The 25,866-nt window shown below is 38.9% G+C and overlaps 1 protein-coding gene across 2 annotated transcripts in view; it reads left to right on the top strand.

The window, feature by feature from the left end:
- SLC26A5 (solute carrier family 26 (anion exchanger), member 5) overlaps positions 1-23,342 on the top strand; it is a 39,169-nt gene extending 15,827 nt beyond the window's left edge. Inside the window, exons 6-17 of one of the 2 annotated variants that reach the window (XM_006834369.1) lie at positions 590-742; positions 5,597-5,679; positions 9,605-9,752; positions 10,885-10,998; positions 12,183-12,260; positions 13,532-13,638; positions 17,195-17,264; positions 18,380-18,472; positions 19,699-19,806; positions 21,874-22,074; positions 22,657-22,711; positions 23,031-23,342. In XM_006834369.1, coding sequence (XP_006834432.1) covers positions 590-742; positions 5,597-5,679; positions 9,605-9,752; positions 10,885-10,998; positions 12,183-12,260; positions 13,532-13,638; positions 17,195-17,264; positions 18,380-18,472; positions 19,699-19,806; positions 21,874-22,074; positions 22,657-22,711; positions 23,031-23,215 — 1,395 coding nt within the window. In that variant the 3' untranslated portion in view covers positions 23,216-23,342. Of the gene's footprint in view, positions 1-589; positions 743-5,596; positions 5,680-9,604; positions 9,753-10,884; positions 10,999-12,182; positions 12,261-13,531; positions 13,643-17,194; positions 17,265-18,379; positions 18,473-19,698; positions 19,807-21,873; positions 22,075-22,656; positions 22,712-23,030 lie in introns of those variants that run through there. The other variant, XM_006834370.1, reaches the window with a different exon arrangement.
- Positions 23,343-25,866: the final 2,524 nt, after the last annotated feature.

Raw genomic sequence — 25,866 nt, 5'->3', positions numbered from 1 at the left:
GAGTCGGTTCCGACCCATAGCGACCCTGTATAGGGTTTCCGAGGGTGTAAATCTTTACGGGAGTAGAAAGCCTCATCTTTCTCCCGCGGTGCAGCTGGTAGTTTCGAACCGCTGACCTTAAGGTTCGCAGCCCGATTCGTAACCACTACGCTACCAGAGAGTTAGAATCTACATTTTTAACAAACTTCCCCGTGATTCTCTGCTTCCTTCTCTATCTCTCCTCCAGGGTTCCTTTCCAAATCTCAGCACTCCATTGATTTCAAAGCCTACCTGATCTCACTTTCACCTGCTAACAATCATTTCTACCTGTTGCAGCCCCTAAAAGCTTTCCCATGTGTTCACCTTTGGATTGATTTGCTACTGTCAACATGATAAGATTGTTGGATAAGATTTTACGCTTTAGAATAAAAACTGTTGGAGTTTAGAAGTAAGTAGAAACATCTCCTTATTGGTGGAAGCTACAAAGAGAAGCTGAAAGCTGTAACTTGAAATGTGCAGTCATGGACTGGCAGGTTCGAACTCGTGCACTAGGAAGTCTCTACTTGGGGCTGTTTCTTGATATAAACACCCAGTGTTCACTGTGTTACAGAGTACGGTAGCTGTGTTGCAGAATGTTAAAAACCTCAACGTGTGTTCCCTAGGCGTCGGGCTGATGGTTTTTGGTTTGCTGCTGGGTGGCAAAGAGTTTAATGAGAGATTTAAAGAGAAATTGCCGGCACCCATTCCTTTAGAGTTTTTTGCGGTAAGTTTTTTACGTTATGTTTAATTTCTACATAAAATATGTTTAAATATTTCTGTGAGGGATTTCAAAGTGGATGGGGAGGGATGAGTAGTTGGAGGATCTTCACTCCATTCTGTCAAGACAAGGTTAAAATTTGTCAAAGGGAACGTTTAAAAAATACAGTGACAAAAAATAAAAAGCTTTGAAGTGAAGACATATGATTTTAAAGATACATGCGGAAGCCCATACACAAATGTTTTAAAACTAGCTCGGAGTGGTTAAATGATGGGAGATTTGTTCTCATTTGTCATTGTCTCAATTTTTGTAATGACCATATGTTAGTTAAAAAACAACAAACATCTAAGTTAAGAGCATTTAGTGTTTGAAATAACTGCCTCACAATTAAAATATATCAAAAATGAATTGGAAACAGTATCTATGAAGAGAATTTAAAGGTTAATCTAATTTTAAATGTTAATCTAATTTTAAAACATTCATTTGAACTCTGTGTGTATTGGATGATGTAGTGAGGAGATAATTGTTGTTGTTGTTGTTGTTAGGTGCCATCGAGTTGGTACCAACCCATAGCCTAAATTTTGGCCAGCTTTAGTACAAAGTAATATATATTTGTGTTTATGTGTATGAGTGCTTGTTTGTGTATAAAGCTAATATTTTACATATGTAATGAATATGGAAAAGTGATGATTTGTACACAGAATTCTTTCCAGCCCCCATCAAATACCTACAATATTTAATTTAGACAAATGAATAATATGAACTGCAAATAAACAAACAAACACATTGCCATTGAGTTTATTGCAGCTCACAGTGACTCTAAAGGGTTAGAGTAGAGCTGCCTTAATCTGGTTTGTGTAAATCTTTACAGACACAGATTGTAAATCTGTTGTAATCTTTACAGACGCAGATTGCCCCAACCTGTCAGTTAGCAACTGAGCTTAATCACCGAGTTACCAAAAAGAAAATGGTTTCCATTTTGAAAAGAATAAAAAGACTAAGATTCCCAAATTGTCTTGATTCATAGCACTCCTAGGCCAAAAGAAATACCTAACAATTCTGTTTACTAAGTCTTCTTCATTTTAGGCAAGCAAAATTGTATTCTCTGCTTATTGAAGGTTGTTAATGAGTCTTCCTCCAATGCAGATGTCACGTTCTTCATACAATTCAGTTTCTCAGATTGAATACGTATGGTGAAAGAATACACCCCTGGAGCATAACTTGCCTGATTTTAAACCACTCAGTATCCCTTTGTTCTGTTTGAATGGCTGCCTTTTTGTCTATGTACAGGTTCCTATGTACTGCCTTTTAGTCTATGTACAGGTTAAGTATTCCGGAATACCCATTCTTCACAATGTTATCCATGGTTTTTCATTCACACAGTTCAAATGCCTTTGCATAGTTAATAAATCACAAGTAATCATCTTTCTGGTATCCTTTAAGCCAAATGCACTTTGGACTTCTTCCTCTAGGACTATTGGTTCTTGAGCATTTGCTACCTCTTGAAATAGTTGAACACCTACCATTTATTTTTGGTGCAGTGACTCTGTGTATTCCTTCCATCTTCTTTTGATGCTTTCTGCATCATTCAACAATTTTCCCATTGTTATTGTGAAGTGCCAACGAGTCATAGCAACCCTTTATAGGGTTTCCGAGGAGTGGCTTGTGCATTGTCCTGCGGCACCACACAAGGACTCCATAGAATCCTTCAATATTACAATATTGCAACTGAATTTTTCCTTCAGTTCTTTCAACTTGAGAAATTCTGAGTATGTTCTTCTGTTTTGGTTTTCTAACTCCAGGTCTTTGCACATTTCATTGTAATACTTAACTTTGCTTTCTCGAGCTGCTCATTGAAATTTTCTGTTCAACTTTTACTTCCTCATTTCTCACATTTGTTTTAGTATCTCTATGCTGGAAAGCAAGTTTCAGAGTTTATTCTGACATCCTTTTTGGTCTTCTTTTTTTCCTTTCTCTTTTTCTTTCCTCTCCTTTTAATGATCTTTTGCTTTCTTCCTGTATGATGTTCTTGTTGCCATCCCACAACTTTTCTGGTCTTTAGTCATTAGTGTATAATGCTTTAAATCTGTTCTTGAAATGGTCTCTAAATTCAGATGGGATACACTCAAGGTCAAATGATGGCTCTCATGAACTTGTTTTAATTTTCTGAAGCTTCAGCCTAGACTTGCATATGAGCAATTGATAGTCTGTTCCACTGTCTGCCCCTGACCTTGCTTTGCTGATGATATTGAGCTTCTCTACATCAGATGTGGTCAGTTCGATTCCTGTGTATTCCATCTGGTATACATAGATGGTATACCAGTACTCTGTAGAGTCACCTTTTTTGTTGTTTATAAAAGATATTTGCAATGAATAATTCTTATAAAATTTAATCATGAGATCTCCAGTATCATTTCTGTCACTAAGGCCATAGTTTCCAACTCCTGTTCCTTCCTCTTTGTTTCCAATTTTCCCATTCCAATCACCAGTAATTATCAATGCATCTTGATTGCATGTTTGATCAATTTCACACTGAAGAAGTTGCTAGAATTCTTTAATTTTATCAACACTGGCTTTAGTGGTTTGTGTATATATTTGAATAATAGTGGTATTAACTGGGCTTCCTTATTTGTTGTTGTTGTTAAGTGCTGTTGAGTTGATTCCAACTCATAGCAACTCTGTACAGGGTTTCCGAGGAGTGGCTGGTGGGTTTGAACTGCCAATCTTGTGGTTCGAAGTCCATTGCATATACTATAGCACCACATCAGGAGTCCGGGCTTCTTTGTAAGCATATGGATATTATCCCATGGCAGATAGCATTGTACTTCAAGATAGGTGTTGAAATGTTCTTTTTGACTATGGATGTGACAACATTTCTCCTAAGTTGAACAATAGTGAACCGTATAATTGTCTGATTAAAAATAGCCAATACCAGTTCATTTCAGTTCCCTAATGCCTAGGATATCGATCTTTATGCATTCCATTTCATTTTTGATAACTTCATTTTTCCTAGATTCACACTACGTCCATTCTACATTTCAATTATTAAGGAATGTTTGCAGCTATTTCTTCTCATTTTGAGTTGTGCCTTATCAGCAAATGAAGATCTCAAAAGCTTTACTGCATTCCTATCATTGTTGTCAACTTTACTTTGAGGAGGTAACTCTTCTCAGTCTATGAGTGCCTTCCAACTTGATGGGCACTTAATAACAGCAGTCTTTACAAAGGCACTCTGGTGGAACTGTGGGATCAACTAACTGCAAGATCAGCAGTTTAAACCTATCTGCTGTTCTGTGAGAAAAAGATGGGGCTTTCTGTGCTGTAAATAGTCCTGAAAACCCTCTAAAGGGTCGCTATGAGTCAGAATCAACTCAGTGGCAATGAGTGTGGGTTTTGGTTTTGGTAATCTTTATAGTAGATCATCACCAGGTCTTTCTGTTGAAGATCTGCTTTATGGGTTCAAACCACTGACCTTTTGGTTAGCAGCCTAGTGCTTAACCATTGCTCCACAAGAGCTCCTGTCATTGTAATTATAGTCTTTTCATGATATTTCAAGCCAGTGTTTTTCATACTTTTTATCTAAGTGTTCAGTAGAACAGAGACAAGAGAAGGGTTTCAGAAGAGAGTTTTTATGACTCGCATAAGCATAAAATTTCTTTTTATAATAAATTTTTGGGTAAGTTTTGCATTTTATTTCATAATGCATCTATTTGTGTAGGTAGGGAAACAGTAGTTTAAATTATTTAACACTGCATAGAATTGATACTTCAAAAACTTGGGCCACATATATCCCATAGATTTTAATATTCTGGGCACTCTCTGAATTTGAGATTCACAACAAGTGCAATGAAGGATGAAAAATGTAATGACCATAAGCAGAAGAGGGTATTTCATCAACAGGGCCAGAAACATGTGTGTCCTTTGTCTATCCAGCTGCTGTTTCTAATCATTGTTGTTGTTGTTGTTAGGTGCCATCAAATTGGTACCGATTCATAGTAACCCTATGCACAACAGAATGAAACACTGCTTGGTCTTGGGCCAACTTCACAATCGTTGTTAACACCTGTACCCATAGCTGCAGCCACTGTGCCAATCTATCTATTATCTGATACTAAGCTTCCTTTATTATTGGTTCCCTGAAGTGAGAAGTGACCACCACTTGCTCTCTTCCCTGGCTAATTTCTTCTCTACATGCGAAGCAACTCAGGAAGTGCTATAGCAGTGTTGGTGGTGGTGTTGGGTGCTGTGGGGCTGATTTTGATGCAACTCCATGAAGTCCCCTCATACTTCCTTCCCCAAGTAAAAGTCACTGCCCAGGCAATCTAGATGACCTTGTGTACAGCAGTGCTCTGTGTACTTCCACTCTGACCCTGAAATGAGAGAAGGCAAGTACAGGTCACTGGGGGAACAGCGAACCACACTTGGTGCTGTCTGGACAGGGTCAACAGGAGGACCCTGAAGCCAAGCAGGCCTGTTATAGGGGTACACTGTCATGATACATGCTCAGTCTACATAGTTCAGTGTCCTTTATGTAGGACTTCTTGGCCAGAGACTCATTTTATCTGCCCCCAAAGAAGGCCAACACCTGAGAGGTTTCATGGCCTCTTGGTTGCATTCAGTTAGCCAGCGCTATAACATGAGGCAGAAACCATGGAAGAAGTAATGAGGGCCACTGTCAAGTCCATTATGTGGGTAGTGGAGCCATTGGCAGGTGAGAATTGCTGGATGGAACTATAATTATTGTTTTTTTGAACCGAACTTTACAAGCAAGGGTAGGTTTGACTTGACTAACTTGAAGCTTATTTTTTGGCATTTGAATTTCCATCCATAAAGCCACATTTGTATTTATGTCTGTTATAGGTGGTAATGGGAACTGGCATTTCAGCTGGGTTTAACTTGAAAGACTCATACAATGTGGATGTCGTTGGAACACTCCCTCTGGGGTAGGATATTCTTTTTATTTTAAGTAACAACGTGGCTGAAATAACCAGTGGTTACTCCTGCAATAATACTATTGCAATGAAAATAATCTCTCGCGCTTTTTCCTTTCCCCAATATATCAAAGAGCTGACAGTTTGGGGGTTTGCATGTTTGTCTTTTTGGTTTATTTTGTTATTAAGTTCTCTCTTGGATTGGCGGAGGAATTACGAACATGGGCTTTGGTGCCAGAAAGACCTAAATCCTAGCCTACTGTTTACTAGTGGTATGAACTTGGTATGACTTACTTATCTTCTCAAAGCCTCAGTTTCCTCATCTGCCAGATGGGCATGGTAACTAATACCTGTCTTTAAGGACAGGTTGTAAGAGCTGTAAGGAGGGAATAATGCATGTAAAGCAATTCATGTAGTGCGTGGCACACAACATAGAGTAAGCATTCATGTTCTTTTATCTAGCTCTTTATTTTAAACTGTTATTATTCTGTTTCTGTTTGAAGGAGTTAGAGTGGTTACCAGCTTCTCCTTGTCTTGCTGTCCCTCTGTGACCCTCTGGCTATCTCTCTCCATGTCTCTGTCATTCTCTTTTACTGTCTCTCTCTGACTCTTTCTTTCATCACCCTCTTTTCTCTTTCCATATCTAAAATAAAGAGTCAGACATTTGCTCCAATGTTGAACATACAGCGGGCTCAGTCAGGCCCTGTCCTCGAGTACCATCTGTGAGTCTCCTGGGCAGCCAAGAGAACAAGAGCTGCGCTTTATATTTATAGCAAATTCAGCCTCATGGAGCAAGTGCTGTAGGAAGAGATAGTCACTCAACTCTCAAGCATCACAGCAATAAGTGGGTATCAAAAACATGTTATTTATAATAATTCGTTGTAAAGCTGGACTCCTGGTGTGGTGCTGTAGCATCAGCACTAGGCTACAACCGTAGGTCAGTAAGTAATTCAAGCCCACCAGCTGCTCCTCAGAAGCCCTATACAGGGTTGCTATGAGTTGAAACCAACTCAACGGCACTTAACAACAACAACGTAAAGTTACAGCACAGTAATAGCACCTTGCTTTTCTCCTGCGGCTTATCATTTATAAAATCATTTATAGCCACCATCTTAGTTGATGCTTACAACAACCCAATTGACAATATGGATTTTTGTCCCCATTTTACAGACCAGGAAGTTCATTGATTCTCACTTGTTCTGCATATGCTTTTTGAGGCCTATTAGGTACCAAGGACAAAGCAGTTAAAAACAAAAACAAGCAAGCAAAAAACTCCTTAGATTCTGTTGGGGGAAACAGACATACTAATCCAACAAACAGGGAGAAGCATAAAGCTGGGTCAGGGGGAGGAGGGCCTGGGGTTGTTTTAGGGACCGTGTCAGGGAAGACAATGTTTGAGAGAATAAATGAGCTGAGTCCCAGCCTGGACCTAGAACTCACTCTTCTGGTGCCCCATCCTGTATCCTTTCCATTACCCCACACCCAGGTCTCTAAAGTAATGTCACGTGATAAACTTTAGTCTTTGTTTGGGTCCATTAGATAATCCTATTCAGTTACTAATTGCAGATAATTTGATTAAATAACAAATTCTTATATTTAGATTTTCTTTTTTAAAAATATGCTCCTGGGTTAAATCCATATGATTTAAATCCACCTAATTTCTACCTAAGACTTTCCTTTTATATTATACCCATGTATGTCGCTTTCCTCCATATGGAAGAACTAATATAGAAAAAAAAAAGATTTTATCTTTCTGGAACTTGATTACCCAGAAACCTTATCTTTTTGAAACTTTATTCAAAGCCAAGATAAAACCAAATAATACTTTATCTACATACCTGCTTATTATAATCGTGGTGGTTCCGTTGTCTGAATTTTAATACAGCATAACAAGCTACCATGAAACACTGGCTTCAACAACCACCATTAATTTGCTCACAGTTCTTCAGTCTGGGCTGGGCCCTGCTAGGTGGTGGTTCTCCTGGTCTCCCATGCAACTAGAGATGTCTGAAGGTATGAATGATGCTGGAGGATTTTACTCATATTTCTGATACCTCTGCTGAAGTTTCTGAAATGGCTGAAGGCTGCCTGACATATCATTCCCACAAGGTGTTTCCAGTGGAGTAGCCAGACCTCTTTACATGGTAGCTCAGGGCAATAAGAAAGAAAAGCAGAAACCACAAAGCCCAGCCTCTTAAGCCACTCTTTACAACATCACTTCCAGCACGTTCTCTTTGTAGATGCAAGTCTCAGACTAGACTAGGTTCAATAGGAGGGAACTAGGTTCGACCTCTAGCTAGGAGGAGTGGCATGCACACACCAAAATAGGAGGAATTGTTCGTGGCCATATTTGAAAGCAAATTACTACGTCTATCTTTGTTGTTGTTGTTATGTGCTGTCGAGTCAGTTCTGATTTATAGTGATCCAGTATAGGGTTTCCAAGGAGCATCTGGTGGATTTGGACTGCTGACCATGTGATTCACAGTCCAGTGCTGACCCTACAGAGCCACAGCAGAAGTCTGCATCTATCTACATACCCCAAAACAGAAAGACTGCAGTGCCAAAAAGTGATACATGAACTGTTAAAGATCCCAACTGTGGTAATACATCCTGTTTTTAGTTTACTTTTCTTATTCATTTCAAAATGCTTCCTTTTGCTGCTGGGCTTTCTCTTCCGGTTAACTGTTTATTAAGCAGCAAAGTGCAAGGGAAACAGATTTTATAGTCTGACTGTCCAATTTGGACAAATTACTTAACATCTGTAAGCCCTGTTATTTAACCTATAAATTTGGATAATAGTGTATCTATCTAATAAGATTGTTGTTGTAAAGATAGATAAAATGGCATACCTACAGCATCTAGCACATAATTTAGGCTTAATAGATGTTAGGTTCCTCTCCCTCCCTTTCCCTTACCCCAGAACTTGAGACGCCCCTTCCTTTTATCAGTTGTGTTATGATGTAGTAACAGAAATAGGCCTAGGGAGGTGGGGTCCTCATGGTTTGGTGGGACTCAGTAGATAAGCTTTTTGACCTCGGACAAGTTGCTTATCCAGCCGTGCTTCACTTTCCTCCTCTGTAAAATGGGAATTATAATGATGCCTAGCTCACTGAGCTATTGGAGGTAATAAAATGAACTGAGAATCTAGAATATAGGAAGTATCTAATAAATGTTGCTATAATAGTAATTTTTATTCATCAATTAATTGATGATGATGATGATTTCAGTCCATGTCCTGACTTGGGCAGTGTGCCTTTGCACACCTCTGGTATCCCTTCCCTCATAACATTCTAGGGAATCTCTGTTCTGTTCCTTTAGGACAGGGCCCCAAATCACAAGAATAAAACTACCAAAGCCCAGTTTCCTATTCTGGGGTTCCAGGAGTCATACTTTTGGCCCCTTCAGGAAAGTCCCATGTGAGATTAAAGGATTCTGCCCTTCCTTTTCTTGTTAGAAACACCTGTAAAGGGCTAATGACATGGGAAGAGGCGATAGACTCAGAGTCCTTACATCAAACAAGAGAGAGAAGTGAGTACTTAATCCGTGTTCTAAGAGAGTCCAGCTCGCTTATCACACTAAAACTTTGTTTCAAATGTCTGTGGCATCTGAGCACTTTGCTGACCATTTTGTCTTCCTGGTTCTGTTTCTTAATTACACTTGCCACACAGGTGTAAGGTTACTCCTTTTAGAAATAAAATGGTATCTGATCTCTGCCGATGGCCCACCCACATAGAAAACTGGTGGATCATCAGGATTTGGACCTGGAGAGAACCTGTTTCCAGGAGGGTCTTCCTTTTTGTAAGGTCAGCGTTAACAAGTAGCTAAGCTTTGATCACCTCAGGTGCAGATAATGACCCCCTAGAAGACTCCCCCTCTAGTTGCATGTTTCTTTCCCAGGTGGTCACACACTCTGGTTAAAGTCAACTTGACCTTTCAGGCTACTACCTCCAGCCAATCCGGATACCAGCCTCTTCCACCTTGTATACGTAGACGCCATTGCCATCGCCATTGTTGGATTTTCAGTGACCATCTCAATGGCCAAGACCTTGGCAAATAAACATGGCTACCAAGTTGATGGCAATCAGGTAATATTAACTTCCTGCAGGTGTTTTATAAGTGTTGGCATTTGGAAGTCAAATGAACTAGACTTCTCAGTCTTGGTAAGAAAAAAAATAAAATAAAATAAATCAACATTTACTTGGGTGATGAATGTATTTGTAGCATATATTTTATTCAGCACCACAGTGTTTTGATTATTTATGTAGACTAGGTGATCAGGACCCAGAAATACAGACAGGGGTCCTGCAAGGAAAGTACAGTCTCCATTGTGAAGCTTAGTTTACCAAACTCCTTTAGTTCTATACTAATTTTTAAAGCTCACAGCCTGGGGAAAAAAACGTATTTCCAGAACCATTTCTTTCCTGCTAGGAACTTTCTCTTTTTGTTTGTTACACTTTGAGTATATGATTCACTCCTGAAATTTTACAATTATGTTAGCCACCACCTTTTACATTATAGCTACAGAACCCACCCAGCATGACAATGCCTATTATAACACTAAGTGTATCTCTGAGAAGGAAATAGATTTCCCACATTCATACCAGATACAATGATCAAACTAGGAAAACCCTAGGAGGTAACCCTAAGACCAGGACTCGATGGCCCCAGGGAGACAGTGCATGTATTGATGAGCAATTTACAAGATGCCAGTAATCTTACACACCAGTGTTGTTGTCATTAAGTGCTGTGGCAATACCTACTTACAACAAACCCATATAGGGTTTCTGAGGCTTTAAGTCTTTGAGGGAGCTGTAAATTCCATCTTTCTCTCATGGTTCAAGGTTGGCTTGAATTACCAACTGCTTAGCCTTTGGAGCCACCACCCGACCCTACACACCAATAGGTTTCTCTTAAACAACAAAAATATTTTGTCCCACTTGCTGCCATTTTCTTAAAAAAAAAATTTAACAGCATCATTTATGAGGTAGAAATTGTGTTTGAGGAAGAGGTTGGGTGGGGAGCATGGAATTTATCTCCAATGCAGTAATAAAATAAAATTCAAAGTCTTTTTTCTTGCCATGAAACATACAAGAATTTCTGTTTTCAACTCATGAAGAGGTCCCCTGAACCTCTGACAGTGTGTACTAATTGGGCCATTATGCATTTGTTCCTGAAGAATGACTTCTCTCTTTTATACTTTGTTTCCACATGGAAAAGGAGCTCATTGCCCTGGGACTGTGCAATTCTATTGGCTCACTCTTCCAGACCTTTTCAATTTCATGTTCCTTATCACGAAGCCTTGTTCAGGAGGGAACTGGTGGGAAGACACAGGTGTGTATACAACTGGCCTTTCGGAACAGGTGATTAGAGTGGTAATTTTTTAATTCCGTGGTTCTTTTCTGGAACTATACAAAGCTAATCTGACTGCAGATCCATGCTTCAGTGAGCTGTGGTGCAAATCAGAGGAAGGCAGGTTTGGGTGAAGCAAATTACAAGGAACTGGATCTATAGAAAAGAGCCGTATTCTCCAGTTAAAACAGAAAGTTACACAACATTCCCTGCTACTAGTAAGCCTCAGAGTTCAGACTTGATATGTTGATTTGAAACCCTGAGACTAGAATGGGCAGGATGCCAATAGTCCTTTCTGTGATGATGGAAATGATCAATATCTAAGCTGTCCAATATGGCAGCCACTAACCACCTGTGGCTTAATTCTAAATGCAATTAAAAGAAAATAAATTACGTTCTTTGGTCACATTCACCACATTTCAAGGGCTCAAGAGCCACATGTGGTCAGTGGTTACCATACTGGAGAGTGAACACTTGTCTGAACTCTTGTGGGTTTTGTAGGTCTCAGGTCAGCTTTCTCCCACTTCCACCAATGACATTTCAGTAAGGGTATTTAAACATGTCAGCTTCTGCTTAAAAGCTAGAAAGGAAACTAAAATTTCAAAGAGGTAGTGGGAAGGAGTTACAGGTTTATGTAATCATTTGGATGATTTCTTGGAATTCATATTTTCTGGATCTTCCAACAGTGTTTATCAAAAGAGTGGTGGTGGTGATGGTTATGTGCCGTGGAGTCGGTTCTGACTCATAGCGACCCTGTTTACAGGGTTTCCAAGGCTGTAAATCTTTACGGGAGCAGAAAGCCTCATCTTTCTCCCACGAAACAACTGGTAATTTTGACCTGCTGACCTTAAGGTTTGCAACCCGATTTGCAACCACTATGCTACCAGAACTCCTTGATCGAAAGAGTTGTTGTTGTTAAGTGCCACTGAGTCGGTTCCGACCCATAGTGACCCTGTACAGAGTTTCCGAGGCTGGAAATCTTTATGGGAGCAGAACGCCTCATCTTTCTCCTGCAGAACTGCTGGTAGTTTTGAACTGCTGACCGTGAGGTTAGCAGTCCTACTCGTAACCACTACACTACCAGAGCTCCTTTATTTAAAAGAGTAAGACCTACTTATTATGCTCTGCCTCTTCCTCCAGCCTCCCATGTGTCTTCTCTTGTTCAGCTTGCAGGTTGTTTGGCCTCATTAATGATTCTGCTGGTCATATTAGCCACCGGATTCCTCTTTGAATCATTACCTCAGGTGTGTAGTGTGGACTTGGTATGAGGCTTTCCATTTTGTTATTTAATTTGTTTATATTTGTGACTATCTTATGAGTTTTTACTGTAGACCTAGTAATATAGACTAAGTAAACGGACCAGCGATAGGGCCACGATCTTGCCCTACCCTCTACCATGAACCGTTTACCACAGAACTTTGGGAAGGTCATTTCAACTCCTCGGGGCATCAGTTTACAAATTTACACAGTGTAAATTTGGAATGGTTGATCTCAAAGATACTTTCTGTCTTTGACCTTTTATGATCTTATTCTTTCATATCTGAGATGGCTTATAATCATGAAGCATTTCCTGGCTGATATAGTAATATGTTGTTGTTGTTGTTAAGTGCCGTTGAGTCGGTTCCGACTCATAGCGACCCTGTACAGGGTTTCCGAGGGTGTAAATCTTTACGGGAGTAGAAAGCCTCATCTTTCTCCCGCGGAGCGGCTGGTAGTTTCAAACTGCTGACCTTAAGGTTCGCAGCCCAATTCGTAACCACTACGCTACCAGAGCTCCTTGATATAGTAATATAGGTGCGATCAAAAATGATATACCGAATAAAGCAAAAGGTTATTTCACCTGAGTGAAATAATTCCATGAGTGCCAAGTTTAATTCTGAATCTCTTGACCCTGGTATAGGTTTGCTATTATAATACAATAAAAAGATCATTTCAGCATCTTTTCATTCCATTTTTCCGCTAACTTTTTGAAGCCCCCTCATATAAGTCTGGTGGTCCTCCAAAGCCTGGTTTAGATAACCAAGTCCTGAGAATCCTGGTATCCATGACTCCAAATGTAACACCACAACTACATAGCAAGGGAGTGGAGAGAGGTCACAGGGAGGCGGAGGACAGGAGAGGACACTGAGGAGCCGGCAAAGGAGGCCCTGTGGACCCAGGAGGAAAGGCATACAGAGATGTACTGTGTTTCAGGCTGTGCTGTCGGCCATTGTGATCGTCAACCTGAAAGGAATGTTTATGCAATTCTCAGATCTCCCCTTTTTCTGGAGAACCAGCAAAATAGAACTGGTAAGTAATAAAGCTGATTGTTAGGTGACTGTGTTTTAGGAATAAATGAAGTAGTGCTGATAAAAATGTGAGAAAGAAAGAGAAGTTAGTTGTCTTTATATGAAATATCCATTTAGGCAAAATAAAAGTAGCTTTGACTAATTACGTGTGTGTGTTTGTGTGTGTGTTTAACTCTTATTAAATTGTTAACATGATTTTGATGTGAAGCTTTGTGTCTTTTGTTTAGACCATCTGGCTTACCACCTTTGTTTCCTCTTTGTTTCTGGGACTGGACTATGGTTTGATTACTGCTGTGATCATTGCTCTGTTGACTGTCATTTACAGAACCCAGAGGTGAGTGGGCAAAGTGGGCTGGGAGTGAGTGTCCCAGCTGAGCTAAGAGCCTTCACTTCAACTGTTGACTGAGCCCTTCGGTGGGAGAGGAAACTCTTAAGATTCATGAGGTCTGTTAACTAAAGCAAACAAAAATGCCGAATTAAAAATTCAATATAATATTGCCTGGTATCCTGCTGTGTCATAGTTCATATGTCCGTCAGTGACTTTGGTGAAAGAGCCTAATTTCTTCCATTGTTCCTGCCACTATGGGCCCAATAATACGCTGGTTTATTTACCTCTTGTGAATGAACAATGTGTTGTTGTAATTTGCTTTAGTGCAGGATACTGACATAGATTTCAGTGGCACAGAGCGTACGTACTCTGACACCAAGTTATCATATGCAGTTACTCCTTTTCCCTTCTTTCATCTCTTCTCCCTAGTAGGAAGCTGAGCCCACTGTGGAAGGTATGAAATAACCTAAAAAAACACTATGATAAGTAAAGAAGAAAAAAGAGAAATGTTAAGTCATAGAAGTAGCCTAGATTTTAGAGTCAGACAAACTAGATTCAGATACTAGCTGCACCCTTTATAAGCTCTGTGATTTTACAAAGCCAGTCTGAGCCTCAGTTTCTGCATCTGTAAAATGGGACTAATCATTGCTATCTCAAAAAATTATAATAAGGTTCAACTGAGAACCATGCATGCAGAAAGCACAGCTCAGTTCCTGACACAACTTTGCACCTAACAAATGGCAGTGTTCTTTTCTCCTTCACACAAGAGGGAATGAAAATTAGTTTAATCTGTTTTTGCCTGGGGATGTTGACCCTTCATCTGCAGAATAAGATGATGCTCCCCACTCTCAGAATAGAAAATAGTCATTTTACTTACCAAAAATGACAGGGGAAAATGTTGAGACCATACAGGTTCTAAGCTCAAGAGAATTAAGCTAGTTTTAATAACAAGTTCTAATAATATTTCCCATTTTTATCTAAAAAGGTTTTTTTTTTCCCATTTTTATAGAGTAATATTAGTACATATGATAGATAGTTCCTTATATCAGAGCTTTACTGAACAGTGTGGCTTAAAAAATATCTATATCCCTTAACCAGTTACAATATATAGTTTGGTATCTTTTCTTTTTGTCTTTACAGCCAAATATGATTTTATAGTTTCTGATCAGAAATATTAAAGCTAGTCAAGTTTTTAAAAATGGTTCTATGGGTTAATGCGCTAGACTGCAAAGTCTCTTTGAACCTCAAGGTCATTGATTCTAGCTCACCAACCGTTCCTTGGAAACCTTAAACAGTGTCTCTATGGGTCAGAACTGACTCAACAACACAACAACATATTTCTCTTACTTCCTAAAATGATTAACAAAAGTTGATATTTTATGTGCTGTTCTTTGAAAAGTAAAATGCTTTAAACTGGAAATTTAAAAAAAAAAAATGTTTTTGGAGTAGATTAGCCTTTCAGGTCCTTTCAGGTGGGTGGGAACCAGATGGCTAGAGAGAAGATACGAGTTGCTTTCAGCTAGGGAAGCAGCCTGTCTAGAGGTCTGGAGTTAGGAGTAAGTTCAAGGATAGAGCGACTGCTTTTGTTTTCTTTTGCTTCTCTAACAGAAATACCACAGGTGGGTGGCTGTAACAAACAGAAATTTATTTCCTCAGTTTAGGAGGCTAGAAGTCTGAATCCAGGGTGCAGCTTCTAAGAGAAGGCTTTCTCTCTCTGTTGGTTCTTGTCTCTTTTCAGCTTCCATTCCTCGGTGATCTTCTGGTGACTTGGCGTCTGTCTTCCCCTATTTCTGCTTGCTTGCTCAAGCTTCTCTTTTATTTCAGAAGAGATTGATTTAAGGCACACCCTACACTAATTGTAATGTAGGAAGTTGTTGAATGCTATTGTGTTGGTCCCGACTCATAGTGACCATATATAGGGTTTCTGAGGCTTCAAATCCTTGTGGGGACAGAAAACCTAGTCTTGTTCCCGTGGAGTGGCTGGTGGGCTCCAACCACTGACCTTGTGGCTCACAGTTCAGTGCTTATCTTCTAGAACCACCATGCACCTGACACTAATACTGCCTCATTAACAGAACAAAGAAGCCCATTCCCAAATAGGATTAGAACCACAGGTAAAGGGTTAGGATCTATAACACGTATTGTGGGGGACACAAGTTCAATCCTTAACAGTGACTGTGAGAGACCAGTGTGTCTGGAAGATTACAGTGCGTGTGTGTGGTGTTGGTGGTGTGAGGGTGGGGGGGCTGTAAAGTTCTAAATGGCCTTTTATGCCCTTCTGCCCAAATCTGAAGAACCTTCAGGTCCCTGAGCCTTCCAGGCTTTCCCTGCCTTTACTCCTAATGCTTCTGCTTCAACTGGTATTCCATACCTTTCCCCACTCCCATGGATCAGCCATTCAAGGCTCAGCTTTGACATGATCTCCTCAGAACTCTTCCCTTATAACTGGTCTCCACACTGCGTGCTCACAGATCTGGATGTGACCCTCTTCCTAAACACCTGCATACCCCCTTGGCCTTATATGTACAGTATCAGTCATCAGTCTTACATTGGTCTGCAGATACCATTAGACTGATTATAGGGCTGTGTCTAGTATCAGACACATGGGCTATCTTTTCTGAATAGTGTTGAGGGAATCTACTTAGACGAGAAGCTAACATTTGTATTATATATCCTAATCTACAAAGCACTTTCACATACATACTAGAAAGGAGCCCCAGGGCAGAGTGACAAGACCAAGGAGTTTCTAACCAAAGACCTTGAGCCATATTCTGACTCTGCAAGGCTCTATGACCTTGGACAACTCATCTAATCCCCGTAAGCCTCAGTTTCTCATCTACACAATGTCAGCCATGGTTTTTAGGGTATAATGAAGTAATGCCAATATCTGTCATTATTACAGTGTCACCATTACAGAACCAGACTGCCCCGAGCACTATACTCTTTCAAGAACAAGAGACAGCCACAACTTGAAAGGTTGGATAGGAACGTTAGGGAGCAGAGAGTTTATGTAAACCAGGGAGGAGCAACTCAAAAAGTAAGATGAAAGTGGTCACACAGCCCAAAGGATGTCATCAGGGTCACTGAATTGGACATGTAGACATGGCAGAATCAAGTTGTCCATTCTCAACAACAACAAAAGAAAGAAAGAAATCCCTTCTATTTTAGAATTAAAGCAGGAAGGCAGTTTTATCTACAGAAAGACATGAGGACTTGAGTTACGCATATCCCTGGCATGATTTGTGTGGAGTGTGGTACATGTGTGTCAAGTGTTTGTAGTGGATGTGGGGTGATGTGTGGAGTGTGTACGTGTGTGTATGTATATGTGATATGTGTGTGCAGTGTGGCATGAGGTTGTGTATGGAAGTCATGTGTTAGTTATAGAATGGCACTGTGAGTATGACACACGTGGAGCCCTTTTGCAAAGGCGCTGATAAAGAATCAATTCTCGTATTTACTGACAAATCCATGCAGGACATACGAACATGACAAATCTTGTGTTTCAATCACATACTGCACTTCAACACTATGGTATTTTAACATGCTCACTCTCTCTCTCCAGCCCTAGCTACAAAGTCCTGGGACAGCTTCCTGACACTGATGTGTATGTTGATATAGATGCATATGAGGAGGTAGGATCTTTTTCTGACATTTTCAGATGTTTGTAGCTATTTGGTGTGATTGACTAGATACTGTTTTTATCTAAGAAAAAAGTAAAGGTGGGAGGTGTAGTGGCCAAAGTGAAAAACTTGAACTTCAATTTACTCTCCAAATTTACTTGTATAGTACATAATACAATAATATTAACTATTCCACTTCTTAATATATGTTTTCTTGTTTTTAGGGGAATAAATATCTAGTTTTACAATTAAATGTACATTTATAAAATACTACACTGTTTGAGAAGATAGTTTATGTTCATGTTTTTCTTCTGGTGAAATGTGAGCAAAGGATAAAATATTAATTTCTAACCATGTAAGAATGTAAGAGATGCTCGCTGGGGCTGTGGGACTCTCCCAATTCATTTTTAGTGGATAAAATTATTATAGTTTAGAAAGTTCTTGATTTTCCTTTATGGAATCTCAAAGACTTTTGTAAACTCTCTTTAATCTAGTTTTGTCTACTGATTTTGTTCTATGCGTGAGAAGACATTCTCAAATTCACTATAATGAATTAGGAAATGAGGCTAATTTTAGGATTGCTATTTTCCCCTCATCCCAGAGAATTATTTGCTGGATATTCTGGCACTGGGAATGTAATATGTGTGGAGGCCTTCAGCAAAGACATAAAAATCAAGAATTTACCCTACGGATCCACAAGGCTCCTTGATTAAATATTTCCTGTTTCACATGTGTCTTCCTTGAATTCCCTGGATTCAAGCCAATGTTCATAATAATAAACAAACCTTTGTTTATAGTAATAAATAGTTATAGTAATAAATAAATAAATAAACCTTTGTTCATTTACTACTGACCTGTCACTGTCAGGAGGGTAGCCTCCTTTCTCTCTTATCTATCATCTGTTCTCTTTTACTATTTTCTAGTTCTTTCTTATTTGTGTTTTATGATAATTGTGAGACAAAGACTTTAAGAAGAACTGGGAAGATGGTGTTTTGTAACAGGTTGATTAGGTAGGGTGGTGTGACATTTAAACGTCTATGCTACTTTTCAAATTGAGGGAAAGACAAATGCAGCTTTGATTTTTATATGTTTCCATGTGTTACATTCACGAATGTTTTACTCCTCAGGTGAAAGAAATTCCTGGAATTAAAATATTCCAAATAAATGCCCCAATTTATTATGCAAATAGTGACTTGTATAGCAATGCATTAAAAAGAAAGGTGAGTCACAGAAATTCAGGTGGTTATTTCTGAGGGAGGGGCCTTGAGGGGTTGGCAGGTGGGAATATGAGGGCAAGATAATTGTCTTTGTATCATCTTTTATATGATTTGATTCTCATATATATATACCATATATATATATATATATACATATATAATCTTTTATATGATTTGATTCTTATATATATATACATATATATATATATATATACACCCTACTATTTTAAAACATTTAAAAGAAAATAAAGGAAAAATCGTTGTTTTTTTCTTGGAATCATGTGGTTTCCATTGGTTAGAATTAAAAGTTGGTCCCACACAGCCCAGTATGTAGGAAAATCTCCCCCAATTCAACAGACAGAGTCCTTTACATGTAAGAATCGAGAAGATCTAAATTTGAAAACTACTGCTGTTGTTAGGTGCCGTGGAGTCGGTACTGACTCCTAATGAGCCTGTGCACAACAGAACAAAACATTGCCCAGTGACGCGCCAGCCTCACAATCATTGCTACGTTTGAGCCCATTGCTGCTGCCACTGTGCCAATCCATCCCCTTGGGGGCCTTCCTCTTCCTTGCTGAGCCTCTACTCCACCAAGCATAATGTCTTTCTCAAGGGACTGGTCCCTCCTGATATATATCCGAAGTATGGAGAGAAAGTATGGCAGGCTGCTTCTGTAATGGATATTACAACTGTTTCTCCTCGTTCCAATTTGTGCCCATGAACAAATGAAGTTTGAAAACTTGTACTCTAAAATTGTCTTTAATGTTTTTGCTTCTGATTGTCTTAAATCAAAACTGAAAATAAGAAATTCTACCAGTGCTTTCTTTCTTTCTTTTTTTAAATAAGGAGATTGTTATGATGTTCAGAGCATCTAAGGCAGGTATGGGGAACCTTTTCCTGCCAAAATTTATAACATCGTTCACAGGCCATACAGAATTATCAACCTAACAACTAGACAGCTATATTTGGTCAAACAGTTAATTAACGACCCCTCATGTGATGGCTGGAACTGCAGTTGCTTTGGCAGGGCCAGACCAAATAATTTTGCAGGCCTTTTTATAGCCTGTGGGCCAGACATTACCCATCCCTGATCTAAAGGAAAGATAGCACTGAGGGTAAGGGTGGTAATTTGGTAAAGAAAGCAGTTAAATATGAAGATTAGAAGTTGAGTTGCATTTTGAGGTTCTTAAGAGCTCTGAAATGATTCTACATGTGTTGCCCTTCTATAGACTAGAGTGAACCCAGCACTCATAATGGGTGCAAGAAGAAAGGCCATGAAGAAGTATGCTAAGGAAGTTGGAAATGCAAATATGACCAATGCCAGTGTTGTCAAAGCGGTGAGTGGTCTCTGAGTTGCTATTTTCTCTTCTCTCTTGATCTGCAGTGCAACCACATGGTTAAAGTTTAACATAGCATGAAATTCCTAAAATAGGGAGACTTCGAAACTATCCTTTAAAGATATCAGCTATCTGAATGCTCTGACCATGATACAGTCCATAAAGACAACATTTTGTCTCCTACTTTGGTGAGTAACTTATGTGGAATCATAAAAGCTCATGAGCAGCCGCCATCCAAGGTGCAGCTGTTGGTCTCCATGTGCAGAAGAAAGGAGAGTGATGAGAATTGAAGAGCTTGGAATCAATTAGTCCAAAGGACTACTAGAGCATGTGAACATCAGTTTCCATGACTCTGAGATCAGAAGAACTAGATGGTGCCTGGTCACCACTACCAACTGTTCTGTAAGGGATCACTTTAAAAGGTCCCAGATAAAGTGGAAGAAAATGTGGAACAAAAGTAAGTTTTAAAAAAAACAAACAAAAAACCAGGCTTACTGATCGCAAAGAGACTGGAGGAAAATGAGACTATGACCCTCGACCACCCATCAGGTCTGGAAAGGAATTCACCCTAATGGCCCAACTTTTAGCCAAACAGTAGATACATTTATAGAGGGGGCAACTCTACTAGTAAGTATGCTCAACTATTCAAAATCCAAAGGGCAACATTTACCTCAGGACATAGTTGAGAAGGGCTGGAAAGGAGGGTGGAATGGAAATAAGAACCATAGGGAAGAAGCAGAATGACTGTTGTTGCAGGGGGGGTGGGGGTGGGCCTGCAATCATTGAGAAGAAACAAAGTGTATGACTTGTTGACTGTAAAACTGATGATCTCATCTGTCAATCTTCACTCAATTCACAATAAAAAGTTTTAAAAAAAATCAGGCAGATAAAGGCTTTAAAAACAAAGATTGCTCTTACTGTAAGTAGTGATATCAGCCAAGAGAACATGATTTGACAAAAATAAAAATCACACAGTACCTTAGTATAAATTTTGCCATTATCATTTTGTCATAGATTTATCTATCTGATAATAATTTTTAAAAAAGCTTAAAGGCTGCTTTTTGCTGTTTAGGTTTATGGTAGCTTGTGGCCTGTTGTACTAATGCTAATGCAACTATTTTATTGATGCTTGAGGGAATAAAAACAGAAGTGATTTTTTAAAAAAAGTATTAGCCCTAGGATAGTCAGAGGGAAAGAGGAGGAGAGAGGAAACACATTTTATCATTAGCTTTTCTTTTTTTTAACTTTGTATTGTGAATTGTGAAATGTTTACAGACCAAATCAGCTTTCCATTGAACAATTCATGCACCATACACATTTGTTTCATATCATTGATTGCAATTCCCAAGATGTAACATCTCTTATCCACTTCCTTCGCTGTTTTCTCTTCCATTCCTCCTTTCCTGACCCTCTAAACTTTGCCTTTGGGTAAATGCTGCCCTTTTGATCTCAAATGGTTGATTATTGTCAGGTGTTGTACTTCCCTAGCGTTATAGACCCCCTTAGAGCTTTGTGTATTGTGTGGCTGAAAATTGCGTCACAGGGGTGAGTTCGTTTCCAGACCTGAAGGTAACTAAGGGTCATTTTGTCTCAGAGGTACTAGTGAACCTAGTCTTTTTTTTATGATTTTCAGTGTTTCATTTTTCTCCCACTGTATCCAGAGCCTTCTAATGTGATACGTTTCAGAACAGTTAGTGGTGGCAGCCAGGCATCATCTGGTTTTTTTTTTGGCTCAGGGTTGTGGATACTTTGAGTGTTCCAATAGTTCATTGGACTATTTCCATATATCTTTGATTTCTTCACTCTGCTTTCCTCCGGACAGGGAGAGACCAATTGTTGTACTGTTAAGACCCTAATCACTACTCACCAAAGCAGGATGTAGAACGTTGTCTTTGCGAACTAAGTCACGCAATTTACCTTGATATATCAAATATTTTAGAAGGCATCTGGTGTAGTCAGTAGCTTGAGAATATAAGGGCAGATTCTGAATTTCCTTTGTAAATCTTTCTGAGACTGAAATGTGTGCCTTGCTTAAAGAACACTGATTTGATTTAATTCTTGACATAGGATGCAGAAGTTGATGGAGAAGATGGTACCAAGCCTGAAGAAGAGGATGATGAAATAAAATACCCGCCAATCGTCATTAAAAGCACATTTCCTGAAGAGCTGCAAAGATTTATGCCTCAAGGGGATAATGTCCACACTATCATTCTAGATTTTACACAAGTCAATTTTATTGATTCTGTTGGAGTGAAAACTCTTGCAGACGTAAGCATCATCTTGAATAATCTTTTAGTATCTGTGTGCCCAGTTCTACCATCAGTAAAATTAGGTCGTTGAACTAGGGTCCTTTTTCATCTTTTAATTCTTTTGTTGTTGTTTTTTTCAACATTTGATGATGGAAATTTTCAAAAATACACGAAAGTACAGAATATACTGATTAGAATCCCTGAGTCAAGATGACTCAGCTTCAACAATTATCAATCTTGTTTCACCCTCCTACACCCACATCCACACCCCCTTTCTTTGATTATTTTCATGCACATCCCATTCATTCCATCATCTGTAAATATTTCAGTTTTTGCCTCTAGAAGAAGAGGATTATTATATACCTTTAGTAGACATAAATACAATTTACAATAATTCCCCAATATCTTTAATTATCACTATGTAAAACTCGAAAGAAAGATAAAATTATTTTTAAATGATTGCTCAAAAATACATGATTATTCAAAAAAGTAGCCCAAGCAAATGAACTAGTTTCCTATGTCTCTGACATACATTTTGATAGAGAGGTTTCCTCAGGTACTAAGTCAAGAGAAACTAAACTTTATTTCAAAACTGTTGCAGATCGTAAAAGAATATGGAGACGTCGGTATTTATGTATATCTAGCAGGATGCAGTGGTGAGTACACTTCTAGATTGGGAAGATGTTTAACAGATTAATTTTGTTTCTCTTTTACATAAGAAAAGGGACAGAATTTATGTTTGTTTATATTTGCATAGAGAACTACTAGAAGAATACCCAAGAAACTAATAAAAGTAGCTTTCCTGGGACTGGGTATAAGGTGTGATGTGGAAAGGGATTGGAGTGAAATCATTCTATATTGTGTTGATATTTAAACTATCAGTGTGGTTTTTGTTACCTTTGTTTTTGTTTTGTTTTTTAATGTTCAAGACAGATACCCAGAGTATGACTTAATTTTCTTTTCTTTTTTTTGTAGCACAAGTAGTGAATGACCTCACTCGAAATAAATTTTTTGAAAATCCTGCTTTAAAGGATCTGCTGTTCTATAGCATTCATGATGCAGTCTTAGGCTGCCAAGTTCGAGAGGTCCTTGGTGAACAAGAAGCCTTGGCTCTTCCTCCCCAGGAGGATTCAGAGCCAAATGCCACTCCTGAGACATAGAGGAGTCAGGGATGGGTCAGGAGCCTCTTGTGAAATCACTAATTTACACATTTTAAAGACTAGACACTAGGATCTTTTCTAAGGCTAAATACTAGTAGTCACAGCTTGGCTTGGAGGGTAAATGACGCCTAGCAAGATGTATCTTACTTGTGTGTGTGTGTGTTTTCTTTCATTGAATATTTCAAAAATAATTCCCTTAGCTTCTTGCCTGCTTCTATTATGCAGTGATGTTTCTTTTATTTTTTAGTGTTATTTTGCAAACCAAGCATGCCAGAATTTGTTTCCTTTAAGTGCTTAAATAGGATATGTTGTTACCAGATGGATAGTGTTTGCCTTGTTTCTGCATTTGTGGATATATTTTGTTGTTAATTGCCATCAATTGGCTCTGACTCATAGGGTTTCCAAGGAGTGACTGGTGGGTGTGAACTTCTGGCCTTGTGGTTAGCAGCACTTAACCCACAGCACCACACCAGGATCTATAGACCTTCTGTAATCACAGTTACCTAACAGAGGGAGGAAACCAGTTTCCTAGGACTTCTGGTTTTAGAATAGCTTTATTATTTTAGAATCAATACAAGTGCAGCATGGAAAATGAGAAAAGTAGACAAGCAAAAATAAGAAAAGAAACATAATATTACCACCACTCAGAAATTAACACTGTTAACACCTTAATGCATATCCCTTCAGGTCTTTTTCTATGTTATCTCTACACAGTTTTTAACCCAAATAAGGTCATTCTTTAAATAGTGCATTTTGACATTGTTTTCAGCCAACAGTCATCACATTTCCTCATTCCAAAACATTTTTACCTCATCTAATACCAAGAACATACTTCAGGTAGCCTACATCTGCAGTGGGCTTGTCTAAGCTGTGGTGTTCCTTCTATGACTCTGCAACTGGTTGCATCCTTTAAAGTTGCTTAAATCTGTTTTAAACTAATATAGTTCCTTTGTTCATACACTGAATGATTAGACAAACTGGGACATCAGGGCATGTCCTGCAGAATCCTGTCCTGGAAATTAATCTACTTTTTTCCCCTGAGGTATTTAGGTATTTGTTCCTGCAATCTTGAAGTTCTGTCTAAAGTCTTCATGGAGTCAAGTTAGACCTTTTGGATAGTATATATCATAGTAGTGATATCAAGCTCATAATGTATCACATCAGAAAGCACAGACTATGGTTGACCTCCATTAGTGGTAAGGTCATCATGGTAAGTCTAGTCCTCCATTGAACTTTTCCCCTTTGTCGCTAGTGAGTATCTTGTCTGGTCTTCCTTTGGTATGAAATGAATGCTGAGTCCCTATTAATCATTCACCTAGGAGTTTTAGCAGCAACTGATAATCCTTACCTCAATTAGTAATTTTTATTATGGTTTATAGATTTTTTTTTTACATACTATTTTCTTTTGCATTTATTAGTTGGTGTTTCGATGTAAACAAGTTTTCCATCCTCAACGTGAGCTATCTGAAATAAGTTCTTACTGGAAAGGCAAGTTGAATGTTTTATTATTTGCATTTCATTATCAACTGTCAAAGTAAGACGTTGGTTCAATAGTTGTCTGAAATGTTGGCATATTCTTTTTTTTAAAAAAAGGCTTTTACTTTTTTGAGTATAATCATTAACTCATACATTTCTTTTTATTGTGTTTCAATCCATTGTAGTTATTCTTGTTGATGGTCAAATTGTCACAACTGTGGCTAAAAGTTTTGTTGCTGCTACTAATAATGAAGTAGCTGTTAAGGTCTTGTTTTTGATAAAGCTATCCCCTATGTATAATTTATTATCTTCCTTACACATACACAATAGTTATCAGTCCCGCTATGGCGCTGTAGGGTAAGCACTCAACTGCAAGGTCAGTTCAAACTCATCAGCTGCTCCTTGGAAACCCTATATAAGGTCACTGTGGGTTGGAAATGACTCAATGACACTTAACAAAACAGTGGATTATTCCCCCAACTCAATTTTAAGCCTTGTTGTTGTTGTTGTTAGGTGCCATCGAGTTGGGACCAACTCATAGCAACCTTATGCACAGCAGAAGAAAACACTGCCCAGTCATGGGCCAACCTCACTACCATTGCCATGCTTGAGTCCATCAATGCCACTTGGCCAATCCATCTCATTGAGGGTCTTCCTCTTTTACTCTGACCCTCCACCTTACCGAATATGATGTCCTTCCAGTGACTGGTCCCTCCTGACAATATGTCCAAAGTATGAGAAACGAAGTTTGGCCATCCTGGCCTTCAAGGAGCACTCTGGCTGCACTTCTTCCAACACAGATCTATTGGTTCTTTTGGCAGCCCATGGCACTTTTAATATTCTCCTCCAACACCGTAAATCAAATGCATTAATTTTTCTACAGTCTTCTTTATTCACTGTCCAGCTTTCGCATGCATATGAGGTGATTGAAAATACCACAGCTTGGGTCAAGCACACCTTGGTCCTGAGGCTGACATCTTTGCTCTTCAACACTTTAAAAAGGTCTTGTGCAGCAGATTTGCCTAATGCAATAACATCATTTGATCTTTTGACTGCTGCTTCCATGAGTGGTGATAGTTGATCCAAGAAGAGTGAAGTCCTTGACAACGTCAATCTTTTCTCCATTGATAAGAATGTTGTTTATTGGTCCAGTGGTGAGGATTTTTGTTTTCTTT

This window comes from Chrysochloris asiatica, unplaced genomic scaffold, assembly GCF_000296735.1.
Source record: "Chrysochloris asiatica unplaced genomic scaffold, ChrAsi1.0 scaffold00010, whole genome shotgun sequence".
NCBI classification, from domain to species: domain Eukaryota; kingdom Metazoa; phylum Chordata; class Mammalia; order Afrosoricida; family Chrysochloridae; genus Chrysochloris; species Chrysochloris asiatica.
Note: the sequence above shows the minus strand (reverse complement) of the source record. Positions and strands in the feature narration are given on the sequence as shown.